At 55.8% G+C, this 27,973-nt stretch overlaps 2 protein-coding genes across 3 annotated transcripts in view; one reads left to right on the top strand and one right to left on the bottom strand.

Annotated features, from left to right (window-relative positions):
- The first annotated feature begins 462 nt into the window (after positions 1–462).
- Positions 463–27,645, top strand: fbxl5 (F-box and leucine-rich repeat protein 5). 2 transcript variants are annotated; one of them, XM_068024363.1, is made up of 11 exons: positions 463–560; positions 7,351–7,587; positions 9,511–9,606; positions 10,079–10,271; positions 13,990–14,172; positions 15,413–15,541; positions 22,586–22,734; positions 23,168–23,250; positions 24,349–24,936; positions 25,839–25,987; positions 26,678–27,645. In XM_068024363.1, the coding sequence occupies exons 1-11, from the start codon at positions 477–479 to the stop codon at positions 26,752–26,754; spliced, it is 1,968 nt and encodes a 655-aa protein (XP_067880464.1). In that variant the 5' UTR covers positions 463–476; the 3' UTR covers positions 26,755–27,645. The 2 variants fall into 2 exon arrangements, with proteins under 2 accessions (XP_067880464.1, XP_067880465.1); XM_068024364.1 differs by lacking the exon at positions 463–560 and adding an exon at positions 4,120–4,657.
- dhx34 (DEAH (Asp-Glu-Ala-His) box polypeptide 34) overlaps positions 27,636–27,973 on the bottom strand; it is an 88,012-nt gene continuing 87,674 nt past the window's right edge. The window contains 1 exon segment of the mRNA XM_068024365.1: positions 27,636–27,931. Coding sequence (XP_067880466.1) covers positions 27,798–27,931 — 134 coding nt within the window. The 3' untranslated portion in view covers positions 27,636–27,797.

Genomic DNA, 27,973 nt, shown 5'->3' with positions numbered 1-27,973 from the left:
GGTATTCCTCCTCCCGGACGCTGGCGGCGCTGCGCTCGGGGACGGTGGGGGGGCGGGGGGGGGGGGCGGTCCTCCCGACCAGGAGCTGCTATCCCTTCTCCCGGCCCGCCGGCGGCGCTGCGCTCGGGTACGGTGGGGGGGCGGGGGGGGGGGGGGTCCTCCCGACCAGGAGCTGCTATCCCTCCTCCCAGCCGCCGGCGGCGCTGTGCTCGGCGGGGTGTCCTCCCGACCAGGAGCTGCTATCCCTCCTCCCAGCCGCCGGCGGCGCTGCGCTCGGGGGTCCTCCCGACCAGGAGCTGCTATCCCTCCTCCCAGCCGCCGGCGGCGCTGCGCTCGGGGGTCCTCCCGACCAGGAGCTGCTATCCCTCCTCCCGGCCGCCGGCGGCGCTGCGCTCGGGGGTCCTCCCGACCAGGAGCTGCTATCCCTCCTCCCGGCCGCCGGCGGCGCTGCGCGCTCGGGTCCTCCCGAGGTTAAAATGGCGCCTTTCCCGGAGGAGGTGGACGTCTTCTCGGCGCCGCACTGGCGCATGAAGAAGCTGGTGAAGCTGTACTCGGAGCGGGTGAGGGGCGGTAGGGAAGCTTCCCCTGGGGGTGGGGAGGAGTCGGAGACGGTGTCGGTCCTGGGGGGCCTTAGAGCCTGAGGCCTCGGGGCTCGGTTAGCGGCCGTGGCCGGGGAAGGGGCTGCGCAGGCCGGGCTGGGCCGCCACCGGGGAGGGGAGGCAACAGGGTGTCATTAATAACTATTGCCCTGGTCCTCGTGTGGGTGTAAATATGGGATAGGGGCCAGGAAAGAGGTTGTGATGAGGGAGGGGGGAGGGGCTCAGGTTAAAATCAGAAACACAAAGGTAATAATCTCTGGATTATTCTCTGAGCCAGGATTAAATTGGCTTTGGGTCGCTAGGAGTTGATTGCGCCGCCTCCCCCTTTGAGAGCCGGTGTGGGGGAAGTGGGTTTCGATTCACCGGGGGGGGGGGGGTTGCTATTCCACTGGGGCAGGCTTCACCCGAGCCGTGCCCGGGTTCCCGAGTGTCCCCCGCTTCTCCCCCCGGCGAGTCGTATAACTACCGGGCTCGGGAGGGGCTTTAAACTAAACGGCCCGAGGGTTCGCCGGCGGTGGGGGGGGGGAGATTCAGAAAGCTTTAACGAGAAGAGAGGGGGGTGGGGGGCGAGGCGACGGCGCAGGGGTGGGGGGGGGGTGTCAGAGCGTGCAAACACGAGCGCACCGGGCAGGGGAAAAAGCGGAGCTGGAGAATGAAGTCCCGACGGCACGCGCGGACGTAACTTGAGTATGACCTTGCTTGGCCGTTGCTGGGACGTGGTTGCAAGATGACCAAGGCTGGGAACGGAATGTTCAAGGGTGTCCGACGTTTTGGAAGGATAGGAAGAAAGGGGGAAAAAAAATAGGCGGGGTAGCTCTGTTAACGAAGGATGAGATCAGTACAGTCGTGAGAAATGGTCTTGGCTCGGAAGGTCAAGATGTAGAATTAGTTTAGGTGGAGATAAGGAATAGCAAAGGAAAAAATGTCACCGGTGGGAATAGTTTACAGGCCCCCTAACAGCAGCTACACTGCAGGGCACAGTATAAATCCAGAAATGATGGGGGCTTGTAGGAAAAGGACTGCAACAATCATGGGCAGTTTTAATCTTCATGTAGATTGGACAAATCAAATTGGCAAAGGAGAATGAGTTCGTGGAGTGTATTCGGGACAGTTTCTTAGAACAGTACGTTCTGCAACTAACCAGGGAACAGGCTGTTTTAGACCTGACAATGTGCAGAGCGACAGGATTGATAAATGACGTCACAGTAAAGGATCCTCTAGGCAAGAGTGATCATAACATGATAGAATTTCACATTCAGTTTCAGGGTGAGAAATTTGGGTCTAAAATTAGTGTCTTAAACTTAAATAAAGGCAATTGCAAGGGCATGAAGACAGAGTTGGCTAAAGTGAACTGGGAAAATAGATTAAAAGGAAAGGCGGTAGAGAAGCAGTGGCAGACATTTAAGGGGATATTGTTTAACTCTCAACAAAGATATGTTCCATTGAGCAAGAAAGACTCTAAGAGAAGGATGCATCATCCGTGGCTAACTAAGGAAGTTAAGGATGGTATCAAATTGAAAGAAAAGGCATACAATGCTGCAAAGAATAGTGGTAGGACAGAAGGTTGGGAAAATTTTAGAAACCAGCAAAGGATGACTTTAATAAAAAGGGAAATTAGAGTATGAGAGTAAACTAGCAAAAATGTAAAAGCTTCTACAAGCATATCAAAAGGAAGAGAGTAGCTCAAGTAAGTGTTGGTCCCTTAGAGGGTGAGGCCAGGGAATTAATTATGGGAAACAAGGAAATGGCAGAGACTTTGAACAAGTATTTTGTATCTGTCTACACAGTAGAAGATGCAAAATGCACCCCAAGAATAGCAGAAAATCAAGAGGCAAAAGGGAGGGAGGAACTTAGTGATGACTAGAAAAGAAGTACTAGGAAAACTAATGGGACTAAATGCTGACAAGTCCCGTGGACCTGATGACCTGCATCCCAGGGTCTTAAAAGAAGTGGCTGCAGAGATAATGGATGCATTGGTTGTAATCTTCCAAAATTCCCTAGATTCTGGAAAGGTCCCATGGGATTGGGAAACTGAAAATGTAACTGGCCTATAGTTTCCTGTTTCTGTCGCCCTCCTTTCTTGAATAAACAGGAAGCGAGAGGCCAGTTCGCCTAACACCTGTCATTGGGAAAATGCTGGAATCCATTATTGAGGAAGTAGCAGGACATTTAGAAAATCATAATGCAATCAATCAGAGTCAACATGGTTTTATGAAAGGGAAGTCGTGTTTGACTAATTTATTGGAGTTCTTTGAGGATGTAACAAGCAGAGTGGATCAAGGGGATCCAGTGGATGTTGTGTATTTGGATTTCCAAAAGGCATTCGATAAGATGCCACGTAAAAGGTTACTACACGAGATAAGATCTCATGGTGTTGGGGGTAATATATTAGCATGGATGGAAGATTGACTAACTAAAAGGAAGCAGAGAGTTGGGATAAATGGGGCATTTCCAGATTGGCAAACTGTAACTAGTGGCGTCCCACAGGGATCAGTGCTGGGGCCTCAACTATTTACCATCTATATGAATGACTTGGATGAAGAGACCGAGCGTATTGCTGACGATACAGTAGGAAAGCAAATTGTGAGGAGGACAGAGAGTCTGTGCACAGAAACATAGATAGGTCGAGTGAGCAGGCAAAAATTAGGCAGATGGAGTATTATGCGGGAAAATGTGAACTTGTCCACTTTGGCAGAACGAATAAAAAAGCAGTGTGTTATTTAAATGGAGAGAGACTGCAGAACGCGGTGGTACAGAGGGATCTGGGTGTCGCAGTACATGAGTCACAAAAAGTCAGCGTGCAGGTACAGCAAGTGATTCGGAAGGCAAATGGGATTTTGGCCATTATTGCTCGGGGGAGATGGGATATAAATGTAGGGAAATCTTGTTACAACTGTCCAGGGCTTTGGTGAGACTGCACCGAGAGTACTGTGTACAGTTTTGGTCTCCTTATTTAATGAGGGATATACTTGCATTGGCAGCAGTTCAGAGAAGGTTCACTGGGCTGATTCCTGGGATGAAGGGGGTTTGTCTTGTGAGGAAAGGTTGAGCAGGTTGGACCTACACTCACTGGAGTTTAGAAGATTGAGAGGTGATCTGATTGAAACATCTAGGATTCTGAGGGTGTTTGACAGGGTAGATGCTGAGAGGATGTTTCCCCTCGTGGGGCAATCTCAGAATAAGTGGTCTCCTTTTTAAGATGATGATGAGGAATTTCTTCTCTCAGAGGGTCGTTAATCTTTGGAATTCTCTTCCCCAGAGAGCAGTGGAGTCTGGCTCATTGAATATATTCAAGGCTGAGTTCGAAAGAGTTTTGATCGACAAGGGAGTCGAGGGTTCTGGGGGGGGCAGTCGGGAAAGTGAGTTAAGGCCACAATCAGATCAGCCATGATCTTATTGAAATGGTTGAGCAGGGTCGAGGGGCCGAATGGCCAATTCCCGCTCCTATTTCTTATCCTAAGGCAGTGGTTGATTAATTATTATAGCCGATGATAATACAGTGCTGATTTTCCCCACATCGGTGAATGATTAACAAATGTATGAACTGTTGAACTAACTATTTGCCAGGGTTGATGAGTCAGTAACAAGTTGGTAAATTCTTGAAAGAATGAGGTTCGAATGAGTTTTTTTTTTAGTCAGCAATGTTGGGAAATAGATTGCTGGAACCAGAAACTGTGCTGGTAATAGAATTTTAAACAGATTGGAAAAGGGAAGTGGAGAGATGTTTGGAGAAGAAAATGTTTAAAGGGTGTGGGGGAAGGGATTGGACTGAGGCGAGGAGGGCTCTTTGAGTGAGCTAGCACATGGGGAGGGAATGGGCCAAATGGTCGTGTTCAAATCAGCCAGCATTTAAATTATTGGCTTCGGGTGACTGGGGAAAGCTCCGTTGCAGAGTGGTGCAGTGGGAACTTTTACATCCACCTGAGAGGGGCAGGCGGGGGACTAAGGCTTCACCTCTCATCCCGAAAGACGGCAGGAAAGCTCGAAGCATTTATCCAGCAAGCTGTGAGCAGACGTGTCAGGTTCGAAGTGCTCTGTGCGATTGGGGTTGAGGAAAAGTACGTCCTGTCAATGTATAAGATGCTGGAGAAAAGGCTTTGTAAAAGAGCAGTTCTGAAAGGTTACTGGTTAAAGGACCCTGATTCAGATTGATTAGTAATCGCTGAGACCCATCGATACTACAGAACAATGTAACTTTACCATATCCTCCGTGTGTGTGCTCCTCTCTGAGGAGTGACTCTATCCCTACCCCCGACTGAACTGTGTGTGTGTGTGTGTGACTCCGTCCCTATCCCCTACAGGACTGTGTGTGTGTGACTCCGTCCCTATCCTCTACAGGACTGTGTGTGTGTGACTCCGTCCCTATCCTCTACAGGACTGTGTGTGTGTGACTCCGTCCCTATCCCCTACAGGACTGTGTGTGTGTGACTCAGTCCCTATCCTCTACAGGACTGTGTGTGTGTGTGTGACTCTGTCCCTACCCCCGACAGGACTGTGTGTGTGTGTGACTCTGTCCCTACCCCCTACAGGACTGTGTGTGTGTGTGACTCAGTCCCTATCCTCTACAGGACTGTGTGTGTGTGTGTGACTCTGTCCCTACCCCCTACAGGACTGTGTGTGTGTGTGACTCTGTCCCTACCCCCTATAGGACTGTGTGTGTGTGTGTGTGTGACTCTGTCCCTATCCCCGACAGGACTGTGTGTGTGTGTGTGTGTGTGACTCTGTCCCTACCCCCTACAGGACTGTGTGTGTGTGACTCAGTCCCTATCCTCTACAGGACTGTGTGTGTGTGACTCTGTCCCTACCCCCTACAGGACTGTGTGTGTGTGTGTGACTCTGTCCCTATCCCCTACAGGACTGTGTGTGTGTGACTCTGTCCCTACCCCCTACAGGACTCTGTGTGTGTGTGTGACTCTGTCCCTATCCCCTATAGGACTGTGTGTGTGTGTGTGTGTGTGTGTGACTCTGTCCCTATCCCCGACAGGACTGTGTGTGTGTGACTCTGTCCCTATCCCCTACAGGACTGTGTGTGTGTGTGTGTGACTCTGTCCCTACCCCCTACAGGACTGTGTGTGTGTGACTCAGTCCCTATCCTCTACAGGACTGTGTGTGTGTGACTCTGTCCCTACCCCCTACAGGACTGTGTGTGTGTGTGTGACTCTGTCCCTATCCCCTACAGGACTGTGTGTGTGTGACTCTGTCCCTATCCCCTACAGGACTGTGTGTGTGTGACTCTGTCCCTACCCCCTACAGGACTGTGTGTGTGTGACTCTGTCCCTACCCTCGACAGGACTGTGTGTGTGTGACTGTCCCTATCCCCTACAGGACTGTGTGTGTGTGACTCTGTCCCTACCCCCTACAGGACTGTGTGTGTGTGACTCTGTCCCTACCCCCTACAGGACTGTGTGTGTGTGACTCTGTCCCAATCCCCGACAGGACTGTGTGTGTGTGTGACTCTGTCCCTACCCCCTACAGGACTGTGTGTGTGTGTGACTCTGTCCCTACCCCCTACAGGACTGTGTGTGTGTGTGTGTGTGACTGTCCCTATCCCCGACAGGACTGTGTGTGTGTGACTCTGTCCCTACCCCCTACAGGACTGTGTGTGTGTGACTCTGTCCCTACCCCCTACAGGATTGTGTGTGTGTGTGACTCTGTCCCTACCCCCTGCAGGATTGTGTGTGTGTGTGTGACTCTGTCCCTACCCCCTGCAGGATTGTGTGTGTGTGTGTGTGACTCTGTCCCTACCCCCTACAGGATTGTGTGTGTGTGTGTGACTCTGTCCCTACCCCCTACAGGATTGTGTGTGTGTGTGTGACTCTGTCCCTACCCCCTACAGGATTGTGTGTGTGTGTGTGACTCTGTCCCTACCCCCTACAGGACTGTGTGTGTGTGACTCAGTCCCTATCCTCTACAGGACTGTGTGTGTGTGTGACTCTGTCCCTACCCACTACAGGACTGTGTGTGTGACTGTCCCTATCCTCTACAGGACTGTGTGTGTGTGACTCAGTCCCTACCCCCCTGCAGGATTGTGTGTGTGTGTGACTCAGTCCCTACCCCCTGCAGGATTGTGTGTGTGCGTGACTCTGTCCCTACCCCCTACAGGACTGTGTGTGTGTGTGACTCAGTCCCTATCCTCTACAGGACTGTGTGTGTGTGTATGACTCTGTCCCTCCCCCCTACAGGACTGTGTGTGTGTGTGACTGTCCCTATCCCCTACAGGACTGTGTGTGTGTGACTCAGTCCCTACCCCCTACAGGACTGTGTGTGTGTGACTCTGTCCCTACCCCCTACAGGACTGTGTGTGTGTGTGACTCTGTCCCTACCCCCTACAGGACTGTGTGTGTGTGTGACTCTGTCCCTACCCCCTGCAGGATTGTGTGTGTGCGTGACTCTGTCCCTACCCCCTACAGGACTGTGTGTGTGTGTGACTCTGTCCCTACCCCCTACAGGACTGTGTGTGTGTGTGACTCTGTCCCTACCCCCTACAGGACTGTGTGTGTGACTCTGTCTCTACCCCCTACAGGACTGTGTGTGTGTGTGTGTGTGTGACTGTCCCTATCCCCTACAGGACTGTATTGGTAACTTCCCTACCCACTGTGTGTGTGACTTGTGCTGCTCTCCCCGGTTCTCAAGGTGCTGGCAATTAACTCCTGTTTTCTTCCTCTGCTCCCTCTCTGTCACACACTCCCTCTCTCTCTGCCCCCCCCCCCCCCCCCCCCACTTACCCCCCCTGATCCCTTTCTCCCGGCAGCTCTCAAACACGAATTTCTCAAACAGCCGGGATATCCAGTCGCTGCTGACCTCTCTCTATGCCACCTTCACCGAGTTCAAGTCGCACGAGCAGATTGAGAATGAGTACATCATGGACGAATTGCAGCAGAGACTGCAGGCCCTGTCTGTCTGCAACAGCTCCGTCTCCAACATACACTCTGACAACAAGCTGTCCGACATGCTCAGCCTCTTTGAGAAGGGCCTCAAGAACTTCAAGGTAAGACCGACTGACCTCCCTCCCCTGTCAGCGAGGAGACTGCCCCTGCAGGAGTAATCCTCCTCCCCTCCCCTCACTCCCCTCCCTCCTGCTCCCTCGTCCTCTCTCTCTCTCCCTCCCTTGTCAGCGAGGAGACTTCCCCTGCAGGAGTAATCCTCCCTCCTGTCCCTTGTCCTCTCTCCCTCCCTCCCTCCCCTGTCAGTGAGGAGACTTCCCGTGCAGGGATAATCCTGCCCACCACCGCCCCCCCTCCCCACTCCCCTCCTTCCTGCTCCCTTGTCCTCACTCTCTCTCTCTCTCTCTCTCCTCCCTACACCCTCACACCTCATTGTCTTCCTTTCCCCAATTTCCTTACCCACTGTTTCCCCCTTTCGATCTTTCTGGCCCCTTTCTCGCTCTCATCCGCTTCCTGGTTCTCACCCCTGTTTTTGTCACCTCCCTGTCTTGCTGGGAGTGTTGTGGGTGTCTCTGTGCCGGGGGTGTCCGCCGGGCGGGTGTCCCTGTGCCGGCCGTGTCCGCCGGGCGGGTGTCCCTGTGCCGGCCGTGTCCGCCGGGCGGGTGTCCCTGTGCCGGCCGTGTCCGCCGGGCGGGTGTCCCTGTGCCGGCCGTGTCCGCCGGGCGGGTGTCCCTGTGCCGGCCGTGTCCGCCGGGCGGGTGTCCCTGTGCCGGCCGTGTCCGCCGGGCGGGTGTCCCTGTGCCGGCCGTGTCCGCCGGGCGGGTGTCCCTGTGCCGGCCGTGTCCGCCGGACGGGTGTCCCTGTGCCGGCCGTGTCCGCCGGGCGGGTGTCCCTGTGCCGGCCGTGTCCGCCGGGCGGGTGTCCCTGTGCCGGCCGTGTCCGCCGGGCGGGTGTCCCTGTGCCGGCCGTGTCCGCCGGGCGGGTGTCCCTGTGCCGGCCGTGTCCGCCGGACGGGTGTCCCTGTGCCGGCCGTGTCCGCCGGACGGGTGTCCCTGTGCCGGCCGTGTCCGCCGGACGGGTGTCCCTGTGCCGGCCGTGTCCGCCGGACGGGTGTCCCTGTGCCGGCCGTGTCCGCCGGACGGGTGTCCCTGTGCCGGCCGTGTCCGCCGGACGGGTGTCCCTGTGCCGGCCGTGTCCGCCGGACGGGTGTCCCTGTGCCGGCCGTGTCCGCCGGACGGGTGTCCCTGTGCCGGCCGTGTCCGCCGGACGGGTGTCCCTGTGCCGGCCGTGTCCGCCGGACGGGTGTCCCTGTGCCGGCCGTGTCCGCCGGACGGGTGTCCCTGTGCCGGCCGTGTCCGCCGGACGGGTGTCCCTGTGCCGGCCGTGTCCGCCGGACGGGTGTCCCTGTGCCGGCCGTGTCCGCCGGACGGGTGTCCCTGTGCCGGCCGTGTCCGCCGGACGGGTGTCCCTGTGCCGGCCGTGTCCGCCGGACGGGTGTCCCTGTGCCGGCCGTGTCCGCCGGACGGGTGTCCCTGTGCCGGCCGTGTCCGCCGGACGGGTGTCCCTGTGCCGGCCGTGTCCGCCGGACGGGTGTCCCTGTGCCGGCCGTGTCCGCCGGACGGGTGTCCCTGTGCCGGCCGTGTCCGCCGGACGGGTGTCCCTGTGCCGGCCGTGTCCGCCGGACGGGTGTCCCTGTGCCGGCCGTGTCCGCCGGACGGGTGTCCCTGTGCCGGCCGTGTCCGCCGGGCGGGTGTCCCTGTGCCGGCCGTGTCCGCCGGGCGGGTGTCCCTGTGCCGGCCGTGTCCGCCGGGCGGGTGTCCCTGTGCCGGCCGTGTCCGCCGGGCGGGTGTCCCCGTGCCCGGCCGTGTCCGCCGGGCGGGTGTCCCCGTGCCCGGCGGTGTCCGCCGGGCGGGTGTCTCTGTGCCCGGCGGTGTCCGCCGGGCGGGTGTCCCTGTGCCCGGCGGTGTCCACTGGGCTGTGCCTGTTTTCTGCCTCTCAGCTGGAATTGTCTGTTTTCACTCTGGCAGAATGAATACGAACAGCTGAATTACAGCCGGCAGCTGAAGGAGAGATTGGACGACTTCACCAAGGATTTCATCCCTCACATGAAGGAGGAGGAGGAGGTAGGACCCTGACTGTTGATTTAAAAACCCCCATCACCCACCCCGCCCCCTGCCTGTACCACAGAGCCCTATTCTGTACCCTCCCACCCTGGCCAACTGGCTTGCTCCACACAAGCTCAAGATAGCAACGGCTATGTGACTGTTGGGGGACGTCACGCTCAACAAACGCGTGTCCACGCGCACCTTCCAGCAGGTAATCTCTGCGGATCGATCGGAGGAAGGAACGCAAACCGGTTTTCCCCTCCCTGGACTGTGTGGCAGAGGCCCATGAAGGGCAATGGGGTTTACTGGCAGCCCCCTCCCCTGCCCCTCACCTCCCCTCCAATAGTGCAGATCCCCCCTTCACTGTGGGAGGGTGCCTGATTGGTAGTGTCCTGTGTCTGTGGAAGGGGCAGTTTATGAATGAAATGCCTTCTCCCTCTGTCACCCCACCCCATCTCTCTCTTCTCTCCTTTCCTTTCCCCCGCTGCAGGTTTTCCAGCCCTTGCTGATGGAATACTTCACCTATGAGGAGCTGAAGGACATTAAGATGAAGGTAATCGCACGGCACTGCACACACAGCCATGTGGACTCTGTGCAGGGACTGAAGGAGCTACACGTTTGGAGCCAGGCAGAGGAGCTAAAGAAACTGTCCAAAAAGACCACCAGCAAGTGGACATGCAAAGGTACTGGCTCCAGTGTTCCCCATAGCAACATCATTCATTTCTGTAGCACATTTTACAGAGCAAAACGTCCCCAAAGGGCTTCACAGGAACGGAGGTCAGACAAAAACTGATCCCGAGCCACATCAGGAGATATTAGGGACAGGCGACCAAAAGCTCGGTCAAAGAGGTCGGTTTTAAGGAGCGTCTTCAAGGAGGAGAGAGAGAGAGGCGGAGAGGTTTAGGGAGGGAATTCCAGAGTTTAGGGCCCCAGGCAGCTGAAGGCACGGCCATCGTTGTCGGAGGGCCAGTACCGAGGGAGCGCCGCGCTGTCGGAGGGTCAGTACTGAGGGTGTGCTGTGGTGGGGGGGGGGGCTGCTGTCTTTTCAGGTGAGACATTAAACAGAGGCCCCCGTCTGCTCCCTCAAGTGGGTGACAGATAGTAAGAGTTTTTCTAGGTATTGAAAAAAGTGTTGACAAAGTGAGCGTTCTTTCTATAGAAAGTGAGTCTGGGGAATTAATGAAGGCAAATAACGAGATTGCAGATCAACTGAACAGGTATTTTGCATCGGTCGTTACCATGGAGGATACAAGTAACATCCCAGTATTCGCTGTAAATCAGGAAATGGAAGGGAGGGAGGAACTCAAGAAAATTACAATCACCAGGGAAGTGGTTCTGAGCAAATTGTTGGAGCTGCGGGCTGATAAGTCCCCGGGTCCTGATGGACTTCATCCTCGAGTGTTAAAAGAAGTGGCTAGTGAGATAGTTGATGTGTTGGTTTTAATTTTCCCAAATTCCCTAGATTCGGGGAAGGTTCCATTAGATTGGAAAATAGCGAATGTAACTCCTTTATTCAAAAAGAGAGCGAGACAGAAAGCAGGAAACTACAGGCCAGTTAGCTTAACATCTGTCTTAGGGAAAATGTAAGAAGCTATTATTAAATATGTTATAGCAGGGCCTTTAGAAAAATTCAAAGTAATCAGGCAGAGTCAACATGGTTTTGTGAAAGGGAAATCATGTTTAACCAATTTATTGGAGTTCTTTGAGGGAGTTACATGTGCTGTGGATAAAGGGGAACCGGTGGATGTATTGTACTTAGATTTCCAGAAGGCGTTTGATAAGGTGCCACATCAAAGGTTATTGCAGAAAATAAAAGCTCATGGTGTAGGGGGTAACATTTTGACATGGATAGAAGATTAGTTATCTAACAGGCTACAGAGAGTAGACATAAATGGGTCATTTTCTGGTTGGCAAGATGTAATGAGTGGTGTGCCACAGAGATCAGTGCTGGGGCCTCAAATTTTTACAATTTATATAAATGACTGGGATGAAGGGACCGAAGGTATGGTTGCTAAATTTGCTGATATCACAAAGATAGGTAGGAAAGTAACTTGTGAAGAGGACATAAGGAGGCTACAAAGGGATATGGATAGGTTAAGTGAGTGGGCAAAGACCTGGCAAATGGATTATAATGTGGGAAAGTGTGAAATTGTCCATTTTGGCAGGAAGAATAAAAAAGAAGCATATTATCTAAATGGTGAGAGATTGCAGAGCTCTGAGATGCAGAGGGATCTGGGTGTCCTAGTGCAGGAATCGCAAAAGGTTAGTATGCAGGTACAGCACGTAATTAGGAAAGCTAATAGAATGTTATCATTCATCGTGAGGGGAACTGAATACAAAAGTAGGGAGGTTATGCTTCATCTATACAGGGCATTGGTGAGACCACATCTGGAGTACTGTGTACAGTACTGGTCTCCTTATTTAAGGAAGGATGTAAATGTGTTGGAGGCAGTACAGAGAAGGTTAACAGTGAGGTTGAGTGTCTTAGGTTACAGGAAGATATAGACGGGATGGTCAAATGGGCAGAAAAGTGGCAGATGGAATTTAACCCTGAAAAGTGTGAGGTGATACACTTTGGAAGGAGTAATGTGACACGGAAGTATTCAATGAATGGCCTGACACTGGGAAGTTCCGAGGAACAAAGGGACCTTGGCGTGTTTGTCCATAGATCTCTGAAAGCAGAAGGGCAGGTTAATAGGGTGGTGAAAAAGGCATATGGGACACTTGCCTTTATCAATCGAGGCATAGATTACAAAAGCAGGGAGGTCATGTTGGAGTTGTATAGAACTTTGATAAGGCCACAGCTGGAGTACTGTGTGCAATTCTGATCGGCACATTATAGGAAGGATGTGATTGCATTGGAGGGGGTGCAGAGGCGATTCACCAGGATGTTGCCTGGGATGGAACATTTAAGCTATGAAGAGAGGTTGGATAGGCTTGGGTTGTTTTCGCTGGAGCAGAGAAGACTGAGGGGTGACCTGATCGAGGTGTACAAGATTATGAGGGGCATGGACAGGGTGGATAGGGAGCAGCTGTTCCCCTTAGTTGAAGGGTCAGTTACGAGGGGTCACAAGTTTAAGCTGAGGGGCGGGAGGTTTAAGGGGGATTTGAGGAAGAACTTTTTTTACCCAGAGGGTGGTGACGGTCTGGAATGCACTGCCTGGGAGGGTGGTAGAGGCGGGTTGCCTCACATCCTTTAAAAAGTACCTGGATGAGCACTTGGCACGTCATAACATTCAAAGCTATGGGGCAAGTGCTGGCAAATGGGATTAGGTAGACAGGTCAGGTGTCTTTAATGAATCAGTGCAGACTCGATGGGGTGAAGGGCCTCTTCTGCACTGTATTATTCTGTGATACTATTCTAATACCTGGAATGGGTGGGCTGTCTTGTGAGGAAAGATTGGACAGGCTAGACTTGTATCTGCTGGAGTTTAGAAGAGTAAGAGGCGACTTGATTGAAACATCAGATCCTGAGGGGTCTTGACAGGGTGGATGTGGAAAGGATGTTTCCCCTTGTGGGAGAATCTCGAACTAGGAGTCACTGTTTAAACATAGGGGGTCACCCATTTAACACAGAGATGATAGGTAAATTGGCCATTGTAAATTGCCCCTAGTGTAGGTAGGAGAATGGTGGGGATGTGGTAGAGAATATGGGATTAATGTAGGATTAGTATAAATGAGTGGTTGTTGGTCGGCACAGACTCGGTGGGCCGAAGGGCCTGTTTCAGTGCTGTATCTCTAAATAAAATTTTAAAAAAATAAATAAATATTTTCCCTCGGAGAGTCATGAGTCTTTGGAATTCTCTTCCTCAAAAGGCGGTGGAAGTAGAGTCTTCAAATATTTTTAAGGCAGAGGGAGATAGATTCTTGATAACCTTCCACCCCCTCGTTTATCGGGAGTAGGTGGAAATGTGGAGTCAAGGTTACAATCAGATCAGCCATGATCATGCTGAAAGGTGGAGCAGGCTCGAAGGGCCGAGTGGCCTCCTCCTGCTCCTAATTCGTATGTTCGTGTGAAATATCCCACGGCCACTATTGGAAGAGCAGGGTGAGGGCGGGGGAGGAATTTTCCCCAGTGTCCTGGGCCCTATACTTATCCCTCAACCAACATCACTAAAAACAGATGATCTGGGTCGTTTATCACATTGCTGTGTGTGGGATCTTGCTGTGTGCAAATTGGCTGCCGCGTGTCCGACATTACAACAGTGACCGGACTTGAAGAGAAACTCCTCGATTGTCTGCGAGGCGCTTTGGGATGTCCTGAGGTGGTGAACGGTGCTACAGGAATGCAGGATCGTTGTTTACCGGGTGGGGACTTGCTCGGTGAAGGGAGGTTTTCTGACTGCTGGTGTTTTGCTTCTCTCTCTCTGTGTGTGTGTGTGTCTCCTTTCGCCCGTCCAGAGCCGGAGCCGGAGGCCAACAACACCCACGTCTCGCAGCTGCCCCCAGAAGTGCTGCTGAAAATCCTGGGGTACCTGAACCCCCGCGAGTTGTGCCGCTCCTGCCAGGTTAACACCCGCTGGTCCAGGCTGGCACGTACCGCTGCCCTCTGGAGACATCTGCGCCCCATCAGCTGGGCGAAAGGTGGGTCTGCACCGTGCACGCCGACTAGCGGCTCCGTCCGTGAAGCCGATAACCTCCCCGTCAGAAAGTCCTGGGTTCGAGCCCCCACTCCGGACATTCGAGCCTCAATCCAGGCCCGACACTCCCCGGTGTCAGTACTGAGGGAGTGCCGCGCCGTCGGAGGCACGTTAAACCCGAGGCCCCTGTCTTCTCTCTCGGGTGTACATAAAAGATCCCACCGCCACTATTGAAAGAAGGGGGAGGGGGGAGTTCTCCCAGGTGTCCTGGGCCGATGTTTATCCCTCAACCAACTTCACTGGAAAAAAAACAGATGATCTGGGTCATTTATCAAATTGCTGTTTGTGGGATCTTGCTGTGCACAAATTGGCTGTCGTGTTTCCCACATTCCAACAGTGACCTAAAGAAAAATCTCCTTTGTGGTGAAAGACATTGTCGAATTGAGTCTGTCTCTCGCATTATATTAGCACCTTTAATAGAGTAAACCCAACCCCGCCCCAACCTGTGGTCTTCACAGGAGTGTAAATCAGACAGAGTTTAACCCCGAGCCACACAATATATCAGGGACGGGCGACCAAAAGCTCGGTCAAAGAGGTCGGTTTTAAGCAGCGTCTTAAAGGAGGAGAGAGAGAGGCGGAGAGGTTTAGGGAGGGAATTCCAGAGCTTAGGGCCCCAGGCAGCTGAAGGCACGGTCGTCAATGGTGGAGCGATGGGAATCGGGGGATGGTCAAGAGGCCGGAATTGGAGGAGGGCAGAGATCTCGGAGGGTTGTAGGGGCTGGAGGAGGTTACAGAGATAGGGAGGGTTGTAGGAGCTGGAGGAGGTTACAGAGATAGGGAGGGTTGTAGGGGCTGGAGGAGGTTACAGAGATAGGGAGGGGGGTGAGGGTCATGGAGGGATTTGAACACGAGGATGAGATTTTTAAAATGGAGGTGTTGCTGGTATGGGAGCTGGTGTAGGTCAGTGAGCACAGTTTGGAGATTGAGGGCTGATGGTGATCTGAACAGTTGGAGTTCCCACAGATTTGGTCCCGCGATCAGGACCCTGATGCGAGAGGATTCAGCATGGGCCACGATGCGTTCTGTGGTCGAATGTCCGGCAGCCTGCATCACAGAAAATGGCTGCCTGGTATCCAGATACACACACTGGTGAAACCTGTATCTAATCGCTTGTCGTCATCTCCTTCAGCAGAGAGAGGCAATCCTGTCTGACGTCATCCTTTACATTGGTTCTCTTTCACTAGGTAACTGGTACAATGGGCCTCCTTCCAGTGCCAGTCTGGGACCAGACTGCTGCGGGGAGGCAGAGGAGGATGTGGAGGAGGAGAGTCTGCCTCGGGAGTGGGATGAGGATGCAGACATTGATGAATCTGGTGAGTGAGGGCACTCAACTCTTCTGGTATTTCATCCATGAACTGGTGTGCTCGGTATTAGTGAGGATAACTTGTGTTGAGTGCAAAATTCTCCCATTATAGCCACTCAGCACTCCCAGGACAGGTACAGTACAGGGGTTAGATACAGAGTAAAGCTCCCTCTACACTGTCCCCCATCAAACACTCCGAGGGCAGGTACAGTACGGGGGTTAGATACTGAGTAAAGCTCCCTCTACACTGTCCCCCATCAAACACTCCCAGGACAGGTACAGTACGGGGGTTAGATACAGAGTAAAGCTCCCTCTACACTGTCCCCATCAAACACTCCCAGGACAGGTACAGTACGGGGGTTAGATACAGAGTAAAGCTCCCTCTACACTGTCCCCCATCAAACACTCCCAGGACAGGTACAGTACTGGGGTTGGCTGCTGGCTAATTGGAGGTGCTGAGTGCATCCGCGAGGTGCAGCTGACTGTTGCTGTGTGCAGAGGCTGGAAGCTGTGTGACTGCTGCAATAGGGAGAGACTGAGACTGAAACAAAGGTTTTCCATCTGTCTCTTTGGAAGAAGAAAGCAGGAGGCTGGAAGAACTGACAGCTCTTGTGAGTTTGGGTTTTGTAGCCCTTTCATTGATTGTTGTGGGGATGTGGAAAGGAAGAGACCGGAAGACTGGGTGGGGTTGTTTGTTTGAACAGGGAGCTCCTGTGTTTTAACAGCATTGAATAGGAGCTCCCTCCCCACCCCAACGAGCTAGCCTGGGATAGCTGGAGCTGCCCAGGTGAAGAGACTTTTTCTTAACTTTGTAAAGCACATTGGAAGCAGAGTGTGTCTGGGCAGCTACAGCTGTCCCAGGTGAAGACATCGCACCCCCTCCCACCACCAACTGGAAGACCAGCAAAAGGACTGCCTGCATTAACACCGGCAAAGAGACTAATTCCTCCTGACCCTCCTCTCGTTCAGCCTCTCTCCCTCGCCATACCCTCCAGTCTGTGCATTTTGGGATAATTCGTTATTTGTTATTCCTTTCTCTCGATTTCAATTTTTATTTTTATGTCTCTCAACGGTGGACGTGACTCTTCTACCCTATGGCTTCACAGCCTTGTTTGGTGGCGGGGCCCTCCTATGCTGCAGCAGCCGCTCCTGTGGCCCCGTCACCATTTAGAATATTGACAACAAAGTATGGGGTGAAGAGTTACACCCACCCTACCATGACTATTGAGGCTTGCGTTAAGGCAATGGCTGAGGTTGTCGGCCCTTTGGCCTTTGTAGCAGCCTCAAAGATGTATGGGAAGACTGTGTTCTTCCTGAAGACCGAGCAGGCGGTGTCCCTCACCCTAAGTACGGGGCTCACAGTGGGTGGGACGTTCCTGCCAGTGGACCCTCTGGGGGCCACTGCGCAACGGGTAATGTTGTCAAACGTCCTGCCCTTCATTCCTGTTGAGCTCCTCCTCCCCCACCTGCAACATCTGGGGAGGTGAGGTCGGGGATCACCCCAGTCCCGCCCGGTCTTCGGGAGCACAGCCTCTGACATGTCTACTCCTTCCACCGCCAGCTATTTATGCAGCTGGCGCGGGGGGAGGTCTTGGAGGGCCACTTCAGTGTCGAGTTCTAGTGGACGGCCTACCGGGTCTTTTGGACCTCGGATGGAGCGTGGTGCCACATCTGCAAGTGGTTGGGGCATGTTCGTAAGAACTGCCCCAACCTCCCGGCCGCCAGCTCCAACTCTGCGGCCCAGTGTGGCGCCACTGCACCTCCTTCCACTCCCCCCACACATCCAACAGACACCGCTCAGTCGGATCCAGAGGCTGTGGTTTTCACAGCCTCTGGCGGGGAGGGGAGTGCCCGTCCGAGTGGAAGGAAGGCGCAGAGGCAAAAGAAACATCAAGAGGCTCGTCCCCTGGACACCGTGACACAACCTGAGCCTGAGCTCAGCCCAAGGCCCGCTCCCAGGGAATCCACCTGTCCCAGGGCTGGGCTCAGGCCCAGGGTGACTAAAAAAAAGAGGGTGTGGAGGCGGACGCCTCCGATGACATGGAGGTCTCTGAGCCTTTGCGCCCTAGCGGGAAAAAAAGAAGGCATTCCTCCACAGAGGTAACACAGGGCCCTGAGGTGCAGGGCCCATCTGTTGGAGGGGAGACGTCTCCTGTTTCGGGTCCCCAGGTTCCCCCTGTCACCACCATCATCAAGGCTGCAAAGTCTGGGCAGGAGCTCCCTACCCCTCGGGATGGAGGGGAGGGGAAGGCCCCGGTACATGAGGCCCCTCCTGGAGGAGTAAGTGGAGGGCTGTTTGTGGTGGGGGAGCCTGGGGACGCCGCCCATTCTGCCACTGGGTCGGGTGCCCTGAGTGAAGGGGAGGGCGAGGCCCCAGAGGGTCGGCCCTCCCAGACAGAATCCACTCACAACCAGGAGACACCTGACCCGGTTATAACTGAAAATGCTGCCCCATCTGCTGGGCCTGTGGGTGCTGGCGGAGCGGGAGATGGCCTCCTCTCTCCGCCTCTGGTCTCGGCACCGGCTGGATTTCCGGAGTCGGGAACTTCCATCTCCCCTGGTCCACTCATTGGCCTGGGGACGGAGGTGGAGGGGGGTCCTGATCCGCTGGCGCCCACAGGTGCCAGTTCCATCTTAGAACCCAGAGAGGACTCCTCCGTCATCGATCCTGGGGATGGGATTGTGACGTAGGTGGGACCAGCTGGCGCGGTTGGGGGTGGTGAGTGTGTCGACCGCTGGCGGTGACGACCCGGAGGAGGATGGGGATTCGGTGCGGGGCACGGAGGACGACCTTGATTCCATCACCAGTGAGGTGGTGGAGTCCCTCATGCCTCCCACCGAATCTCCCCTCATCCCCACGGCGGAACTCCGGGATTTCCTCGCGGCTTGCAGGGGTTGCCGCGATAAAGTTCAGCTGGCCCTCGGCCGTTGGTCGAATCTGGCGCTGATCATTCAGTCCCGTCTGTGCCGCCCTCATGAAAGCGGGCAAGCGCACGGACGTGAAACTGGTTGAGAGGCGCCGTTTTGTGTTCCTCAATAGGTTGCTGGGGGAGTGGAAGGCCAGGTGCACTTCTGCTCCCTCCTCACAGTGAACTGTTGGTGACGGGTTTTAAGTACCTTTGACATGAAGATAACCATAGCCAGCCTCAACATCAACGGCAGCAGGGGGTCTCACCGCAGATTTCACAGTCTCTCAGTCCTCAGGGAAGGGAGATTCGCGGTGAGCTTTCTGCAGGAAACTCACATTGTTCCGGGAGATGAAGCCACCTGGCTCCTGGAGTGGCAGGGTGGGGTCTACATGAGTCACCTCACCCCTATTTCTAGTGGGGTGGCTATCTTGGCCCCGACTTTTCAGCTGGAGATCTTGGGGGTCAAGGAGCTAGTGCCGGGCCGCTTGCTCCACCTCGCCGTTCGCCTGGGTAGCGTGCCGCTCCACTTTGTGAACGTGTACACGCCCAGGCCCGGCGCGTTGCAAGCACGCTTCTTTGAAGAAGTGTCTGCTCTCTTGAGCTCCATCGATAGCGGCGAGTGCATCATCCTCGGGGGGGATTTTAACTGCACCCTCGAGGTGGGGGAATCGCTCTGGTCCCCAGCACAGCCAAGTGTCAGTGGAGAAGTTGAGGGAACTGATCAGCTCCCTTAACTTGGTGGACGTCTGGCGGAATCTCCATCCTGACTCCAGTGCCTTCACGTGGAGGTCTGGAGGAGGAGGGTCCCGAATCGACCGCCTCTACTTTCTGCAGGCGTACGTCTCCCGCATCTTGGCGGCCTCCATGCGGCTGGTGCCGTGCTCGGACCACCGCCTGGTGTGGGCGGAGTTCACTCCGCTCCGCACACGGGCTGGGTCCGCGTACTGGCACTTTAACAACCGGCTGCTGGAGGACGAGTGATTCGTTCCGTCGATTCTGGGCCGACTGGAGAAGGAAGCAGGGGGGCTTCCCCTCCTTGAGGCTATGGTGGGACGTGGGCAAGACTCACATCCGCGTCTTCTGTCAGGAGTACGCGAAGGGGTCGACCAAGAGGCGGGAAGCTGAGATTGGGCGCCGAGAGAGGGAGGTGCTCGCTTGGAGTCCCGCCTCGGTCATGCCATCGCGGACCCGGCCCTGTGGCAGGCGTATAAAGAGAAGGGGGCGCTGAGGGATCTGCAGCTCATAGGGTCCCGAGGCGCGTACGTGAGGTCGCGGATCCAGATCCTGGAAGATTTGGACCGCGCCTCACCCTTCTACTACTCGCTGGAAAAATGGCGGGGGTTCCGTAAGCAGCTCGTCGAGCTGTTGGCCGACGACAGATCCTCCATCACGGATCCGGAGGGAATGGGCCTCCTGGTCCGGACTTATTACAGTGCGTTGTTCTCTCCGGATCCGTCCAGCGAGGATGTGCGCAGAGTTTTGTGGGAGGACCTGCCGCAGGTCAGCCCGGAGGGCGCTGAAGGATTGGAGGCTCCGCTCACGTTGGCGGAGCTGACTGGCGCCCTCCACCAGCTCTCAAGGGGCAAATCCCCAGGGCTGGATGGGTTGACCGTGGAGTTCCTCAGGGCGTTCTGGGACATCCTGGGAGATGATTACGCGCGGGTCCTGCGGGAAAGCCTGGCGACCGGTGAGATGCCCCTCTCGTGGCGCAGGGCGGTCATCGTCCTGCTGCCGAAGAGGGGCGATCTCCGCCTGCTTAAAAACTGGCGCCCGGTCTCCCTCCTCAGCACGGATTATAAGATCTTTGCCCGGGCTATGTCTAACCGCCTGGGCTCCGTGCTGGCCCACATGATCCACCCCGACCAGTCCTACACGGTCCCGGGCCGGTCCATCCAGGACAACATCCACCTGCTCCGGGACCTGATCCATCTTTCCCAGAGGACTGGTCAGTCGGTCGCCTTTCTCTCCCTCGATCAGGAGAAGGCGTTCGACAGGGTGGATCACAATTACCTTTTCGGGACTCTGCGCGCTTTCGGACTCGGGCCGCATTTCGTGGCCCGTGTCCGACTTTTATACGCCACCGCAGAGTGTCTAGTCAAAGTTAACGGGTTCTTGACGGCGCCCCTTCGCTTTGGGAGAGGAGTGCGTCAGGGATGCCCCATGTCCGGCCAATTGTATACCATCTGTGTGGAGCCCTTCCTGTGCCTGCACCGCCCTGGGTTGACGGGATTGGCTCTGCGCGAGCCGGCCATGCGGGTCGTCCTCTCGGCTTACGCCGACGACGTGCTCCTCGCAATCACAGATCCCGTTGACTTGCGGAGGATGCGCGACTGCCAGCAGACCTTTTCTGCCGTGTCCTCCGCGAGGATCAATTGGGAGAAATGTTCCGGACTCCTGGTTGGTCAGTGGCGGGTGGACTCCCTGCCGGAGGAGATGACACCTTTTGCGTGGAGCACCACGCACCTCCTCTATCTGGGAGTCCACCTTAGCCCCGCTGAGGAAGCCTGGCCGGCAAACTGGCAGGAGTTGGAGGCGAAAGTCACCGCTCGGCTGGGGCGCTGGACAGGACTGCTCCGAGTGCTTTCCTACAGGGGCCGAGCGTTGGTCATAAACCAACTGGTGGCCTCCATGCTGTGGTACCGGTTGGTCACTTTGGCCCCGCCCCCTGTATTTGCCACCAAGATCCAGAAGAAACTCGTCGATTTCTTCTGGGGCAAGAGGAAACACTGGGTCTCTGCCGCGGTCCTGAGTCTCCCGATCGAGGAGGGCGGTCAGTCGCTGGTGTGCGTCCGCACCCAGGCTGCGACTCTCCGCCTTTGGACCCTGCAGAGATACCTGTACGTCGAGCATCCTCCCAGATGGTGTGTGCTGGCGACGTATTTTTTCCGCCAGTGTCATTGCCTTCAAGATGACACGCAGCTCTCGGTGGAGACCGTTAGCCGCGCTTCTCTGAGGGAGTTGCCTGTCTTTTACTGGGATCTATTCTGAGTCTGGAACATGGTCGCCTCCAGTCAGGGCTCTCCCCCCCCCCCCCCCCCCCCCCCCGGCGGAGGAGAGCGCCTCGGCTGTCCGGGCGGCGGACTCCGGGGACGGTCCAGCGGGCGGAGGAGTAGCCGAAACCCCTGGGACGCCCCTCACTGCGGGTGGCGAGGGGGCTCGGGAGAGCGGAGCGATCCTGGCCGTGCTTAACCCTGCCCGGCCGGAACTGCTCATCGGACCCAGGCCCCGAAACCCTCCTTGGGAGCCGGTCCCGCACAACCCGAGCCGCCTCTCGGAAATGCCTTCCGTGCCATTCTAATCAGCGCGGAGGAGTTTCCTGTACGGGCTGCTCCTGCACACTCTCCACTTCCTCGCCCTCGTCAGCCGACCGGACACGCCCTGGCGGTCTGCGTTGCCATCTGGCGGCAACCCCGATGGAGGTCTCTCTGCGCGGGAGTCTTCCCCCTTTACATCAGGGACCTGGGGTGGAGCATGTTGCACAGGGCAGTCCCGTGCCATAGACTTTTAAGTAGGTTCACGGACTCCCAGGCCGCCTGTATTTTCTGCGGCCTGGACGAGTCCGTGTTCCACGTTTATACGGAGTGTGTGAGGTTGCAGCCCCTATTTGTGTATCTGAAGGGGCTGCTCCTCAAGTTCTGGCTGCACTTCAGTCCCACGCTCCTGATCTTTGGGCACCCGGTGCGGAAGGGCTTGGCCAAGGTGGCAATTCACAGGTCCAGGCAGCGGGCTGTCGGGGGGTCCGTCCTCCCTGATTGCATGCCCCTCTTCCGCGGTTACGTTAGCGCCCGGGCGTCCCTGGAGAAGGAGCATGCAGTGTCCGCCGGTACGCTTGAGGCCTTCCGTGACCGGTGGGCACCGCAGGGACTGGAGTGCATCATCGATGCCGAGAATGGCATTTTAATTTGAGTTTTTTGTTTATTTGATTTTAATGGAAATAAAACAGGGTTAGACACAGAGTACATCTCCATCTCCAGCTGGATGGGGAAGTGATTGGGGAAATTATTTGCCAGCGCACTCTGGTCACTTTTGCCTGGGATGCTTGCGTTAATCACGATGCCCCTTGTGGTTGAATAGGCAGTAATAGCGAAAGTTAATGCCACTGACACCTGTCTCCTTGGCTCGTCATTCGCCTTGCTGTTTTACAGAGGAGGCCCGACACGGAATCTCGGTACTCAACAAGACGCAGAGGGAGGCACAGCTGCTGCAGGGCCTGATCCACTTCCTGCTTCCACAGGTCGGCCTGGCAGTCCAGACCCTCGTCCTGGCCTACAGCACCACACTGTCCAGCCAGATGGTATGTAAACGGCTTCAAACCCCTGTCAGGAGGTGGGGAGCGGGGCGGATCAGAGGGAGCAGACCCGATCGATTGCCGTCAGGGACAGTGTACGATAAAGGTCGATTAAAATATCTTTCCCGTAACTGTACTCGTCCTCTGCAAAGCCAGCAGTGAACACGCTTTTTCCTACCGCACCCCATCCCCAACTGGGTGCAGACCCCATGTGGCTAAGGTGGGGAAGGGGGCTGATTCAGCGGGGGCGGGGCGGGTGTTTAACTCTTGACTGAGGGTCTCCTCCTGATGCAGTGGCTAGTGTCTGCTGTGGACTCGGTGTGTCTGAGTGCTAGCGAGAGTGAACCGGACACCCTCACAGAGCAGCTAGTCCGACGGGACGGGAAATCTGCGGTCTCTGGTCTCTGAGTGTTAATACGTGCTGCCTTTCTCACACCAGGTCCGAATGATCCTCAGCAGCTGCCCAAAGCTGGAGTATCTGGACTTAACACAGACCCGGGTGACAGACTCTGCCTTCAACAGGTAACTGACTCATCACCTCGCTTCCCTGCGCTCGCCTCTGCCTCCCCCACCCCCTGTGCTCGTGCAGCCCATCCGCTCCTGTAGGTGTGAGTTGGGGAGCTGCCGCTATCTCCGTCACCTGGACCTGTCTGGCTGTGAGCGGATCACTGACTCGGCCCTGCGCCACCTCTCCCTCTCCGATCTCTCACACTCTCTCCCTCCTGCAGGTGTGAACTGGGGCGCTGTCGCTATCTCCGTCACCTGGACCTGCCTGTGAGCAGATCACTGACTCGGCCCTGCGCCGCCTCTCCCTCCTGTAGGTGTGAGCTGGGGAGCTGCCGCTATCTCAGTCACCTGGACCTGTCTGGCTGTGAGCCGATCACTGACTCGGCCCTGCGCCACCTCTCCCTCTCCGATCTCTCACACTCCCTCTCTCCCTCCTGTAGGTGTAAGTTGGGGAATTGCTGCTATCTCAGTCACCTGGACCTGTCTGGCTGTGAGCAGATGACTGACTCGGCCCTGCGCCGCCGCTATCTCCGTCACCTGGACCTGTCTGGCTGTGAGCAGATCACTGACTCGGCCCTGCGCCGCCTCTCCCTCTTCGATCTCTCTCACTCTCTCCCTCCTGCAGGTGTGAACTGGGGAGCTGTCGCTATCTCCGTCACCTGGACCTGCCTGTGAGCAGATCACTGACTCGGCCCTGCGCCACCTCTCCCTCTTCGATCTCTCTCACTCTCTCCCTCCTGCAGGTGTGAACTGGGGAGCTGTCGCTATCTCCGTCACCTGGACCTGTCTGGCTGTGAGTGGATCACTGACTCGGCCCTGCGCCACCTCTCCCTCTTCGTTCTCTCTCTCTCGCTCACACTCCCTCTCTCCCTCCTGTAGGTGTGAGTTGGGGAGCTGCCGCTATCTGTCACCTGGACCTGTCTGGCTGTGAGCGGATCACTGACTCGGCCCTGCGCCACCTCTCCCTCTCTCTCTCCCCCTCCTGTAGGTGTGAACTGGGAGCTGTCGCTATCTCCCTCACCTGGACCTGTCTGGCTGTGAGTGGATCACTGACTCAGCCCTGCGCCACCTCTCCCTCTTCGATCGCTCTCACTCTCTCTCTCCCTCCTGCAGGTGTGAACTGGGGAGCTGCCGCTATCTCCGTCACCTGGACCTGTCTGGCTGTGAACGGATCACTGACTCGGCCCTGCGCCACCTCTCCCGGGCCCTGGGGGATCTGGCTGAGGAGGAAGAGGAGGCGGGAGGCTGGCGCAGCGAGTGTTCCTGGGCCCCGCACGGCTGCTACGACTGTTTGCCCGAGGAGGGAGCATCCTTCGAGACCCAGGGGCCCCCTGCCCACGTCTGGTTACTGGCCGAGGAGGAGCTGCTGGACATCGAAGAGGCGGGGGGGCTGAAACTGCGGGGCCTGCGAACCGGGGTCCCCACCAGAACGCCGCCCTCCGGTGCCATCGCTGCTCGCTGCATCCGGGACACTCGCTGCCCACAAGCCCAGGCATCGTGTGGGCACACCATCTGCAGCACTGGGACCAAGCTCAGGACTAAACAGGGCCCATCACCTCAGTGCAACAAGATGGTTCGAAGCAGACGTTCGGAGAGCGGAGGCTCTGCTGGCCGCTGGAGGGACGGAGCGGACCCAGGCTCTCGCTCACTGCGGTTCCTCAGCCTGTCAGGCTGCTTCCAGATCACTGACCAGGGGCTCAGGTACAGGATCCCTAACGGGCTGGTTCCAGGGATGAAGGAGTTCACTTGCGTTGAGGGTGTTCGCGGGAGCCCCGTTCGAGGCTGATGAAATTCCGAGGGTGTGGGAGAGAGCAAGTGTTGGCCCCTGGCAACTGGAGGTCGCAGGTTTAAAATAACCGGCTGGAGGGGGAAGTGAGGATTAATGTGAGGGCTATTGGGATGTGGAAGCAGATCCCGTGGGAATGTTGGACAGACGATTGGACATGGACCTGAAGGGGACGAGCTCGGGGTTTGGGACCAAATTGGACGGCCCCTTCTGTGCTATAAGATTGTTTAATTCTAACTGGCTTCCGTTCATGTTCTCACCAGTCCTGCTCTCCTTGATCAGTGGGAAGAAAGTTCAAAGTCCCCACCCTTCAAAGACAGTGACTAGCAGAGGGGGGCTCCATTGGATTTATTACTGACTGTCTTATATTGACGGCCCCCCTAGTTCTGGTCTACCCGATCGAAACCCCCTTCATCATTTTAAAGACCTCAATCAGGTCACCCCTCAGCCACCGCTTTTCTAGAGAGACGAGCCCCCAGACTGTTCAATCTTTCCTGATGGTTATAACCTCTCAGTTCTGGGATGATCCTGCAAGATCTGTCAGCACTAATAAATCCAATGGGGAATTCAGGAGAAACTCCTTTCCCCAGGGAGTGGTTGAGGTGAATAGTATCGATGTATTTAAGGGGGAAGCTGGATAAACACATGAGGGAGAGAGGAATAGAAGGATATGGTGATAGGGGGTGGGAGGAGGCTCGTGTGGAGCAGGAACACTGGCACGGAGCGGACGGGCCGAATGGCCTGTTTCTGGGGCTGTAATCTGGGTGCGATGCCATCTCTCTGTTGGATGAATGAAGCTTTGATTGTCCCGTTGCAGGGAGCTGACTCTCCACGGGGGCCTCCTATTCCTCGAACACCTCGACCTCTCGGGTTGTCTCTTCATCACCGGCCCTGGCCTCCAAGATCTGGTTTCCGTCTGTCCCGCTTTGAAGGACGAATACTTTTTCTACTGTGACAATATCACTGGTAATGTAGAGTGATCGGCGCCTGTCGGGTGTGGGGGGTGTAGGGCTTGGCTTGTAGCGCTGACCCCCACAGTCAAGCAGCAGCTGCTGTCCTGGAGACTGTGTCCAGCTCATATCTTTCCCCCCCCCCCCATTAATATGGATGGCTAGGGGAGGCACAGCCCTTGCCCTTTCCTGCTTCATCTGTCTGAGGGACGGGTGGTGGCAGTTCTGACACCCGTGCGTGCTGTGGAACCTGCTCCGCTGACCCCCAGAGAGCAGGAGTAACCAAGACTGGGCTCCCCCTCACGATAATCCCAAAGCTCTTCATGGCCAAGCAGTGAACAACCTGTGCACAGCAAGCTCCCACAAACAGCAACGTCTCATCTTCCAGTAGTGGCCATGGGATCCTTTACACCCACCTGAGGGCGGACGGGGGCCTCGAGTTTAATGTCTCATCCTGAAAGACGGCACCTCCCCCCGTGCGGAGAGTGTTGAGCCTGGATTATGGGGCTGGAACCTCTGACCTACCGACTGTGGTGAGGGACCCAGTTTTAATCCCTTGCCTGCCTTCTCCTGTCTGTGACATTAGTGAGACCCGCGCAGTGTCAGTGGGCCTTGAGGTCAGGCTCTCAGTCGCAGAGAGGTACAGCCCCTTCGGCCCATCGAAGTCCTGCCCTCCATTTCTAACACTGTCTTTCTGCCTCCACAGGTCCCCACGCCAACACGGCCAGTGGCTGCCAGAATCTGCAGTGCTCTGTGCGAGCCTGCTGTCGCTCGGGAGAGTGACTCGACCCCCCTTCCCCGCCACCTCCTCCTCCATCTCCAGGCTTTGCAATCATGCACTTTACAGTCGCTGTCTCTGCTCTCGTCGGCGACTCTCAAACCCAAGAAGGGCGGGGGATGGGATTCCAGGTAGTAAAAGAAAAACAGGTGCCACATGATTCCCGCCTGAAAATCCCACAGGCTACGTGTAAGTAACAGACGGAATAAAGCAGCCCCAACGGTTTAACAAAAAAAACTGTTGCAGTACTACCTGGGATTATCCCCTCACTCTCTCTCTCCCTGTCCCCTCCCAAACTCGAGACATGTGGATGGCCAAGCCATCAGGACAGGCCCATGAGATTTATCTAATGGGCAGCGTCAACTCCACACAGACGCTACCCCAGGGCGTTAAAGACGAGGGAAGTGGCAGGGGCGGGGGGAACCCTCAACTGCTTTCATGGGTCGTAGGAAAGCTTCAAAGGAGAGATCTGTGAACCCGAACTGTAGGGTGGGGTAACTCCAATCCCCACACTCTCCTCCCTGCTTCTTCAGATTCAATGAGTTTGTTGACTTTCCCCACCTGGCCTCGGCATCGCGACTCGGGAGTTAGTTCCCGATCAGACACTAAGGAAATGATTCCACTGCTGCACAATAAGAGGGTGCAACTGGCTGCTTTTTTTTGTTTGCTAAAGCTCCTCTGCCTACAATTTGCAAAACGTGTGTATAGATTTAAATAAAACAAATGTGATGACCCTCCCCACCCCCACTGGACTCCCTTCACCTTCGCGGCCTGTTGTGTGTGACACTCGTATGTAAACAGTCACGCTGCAGTTCCAGGTGTCGGCCACTAGGCAGCGCCGTGGACCGAGTGACTGTCACCACCTTGTACATAAATAAATACTTTTATTCATCAAAGATGTGACGGGCAATTTTTATACACAGACATGCAGGGCAGATATTAAACTTGTCTGAAAAGCTGCTGCTACTACATTACCCAACAAGTCAAAGGTGACTGTTCGCACGATTGCCTGGCAGGCTCATTCTGCCCCCACCCTCGGATCCGCGCCTCAGCGGTGCTGCCTCTTGTGTTTCAGGATCTGAGTTGGGGTGAAGAGAAACTCTTGCTGGCAGGTGTCACAGTGGTAAGAGCGCCGGAGGCCAGGCACGGAATCAGGAGCCGCACCAGGCTGGGTGTCCGAGTCTGCAGAGAATAGAAATCATGGTCACTGAAAGAGAGGTGGGG

This window comes from Heterodontus francisci, chromosome 49, assembly GCF_036365525.1.
Source record: "Heterodontus francisci isolate sHetFra1 chromosome 49, sHetFra1.hap1, whole genome shotgun sequence".
Classification (NCBI taxonomy): Eukaryota; Metazoa; Chordata; class Chondrichthyes; order Heterodontiformes; family Heterodontidae; genus Heterodontus; species Heterodontus francisci.
The sequence above is the reverse complement of the archived record's forward strand: the minus strand, read 5'-3'. Positions and strand labels throughout refer to the sequence as shown.

Coding starts and splice junctions, on each gene's coding strand:
- fbxl5 (XM_068024363.1), top strand. CDS start 477: ATGGCGCCTTTCCCGGAGGAGGTGGACGTCTTCTCGGCGCCGCACTGG. Junction 9,607..10,078: donor ACATGAAGGAGGAGGAGGAG/GTAGGACCCTGA, acceptor CCCCCGCTGCAG/GTTTTCCAGCCCTTGCTGAT. Junction 23,251..24,348: donor ACAGACTCTGCCTTCAACAG/GTAACTGACTCA, acceptor TCCCTCCTGCAG/GTGTGAACTGGGGAGCTGCC.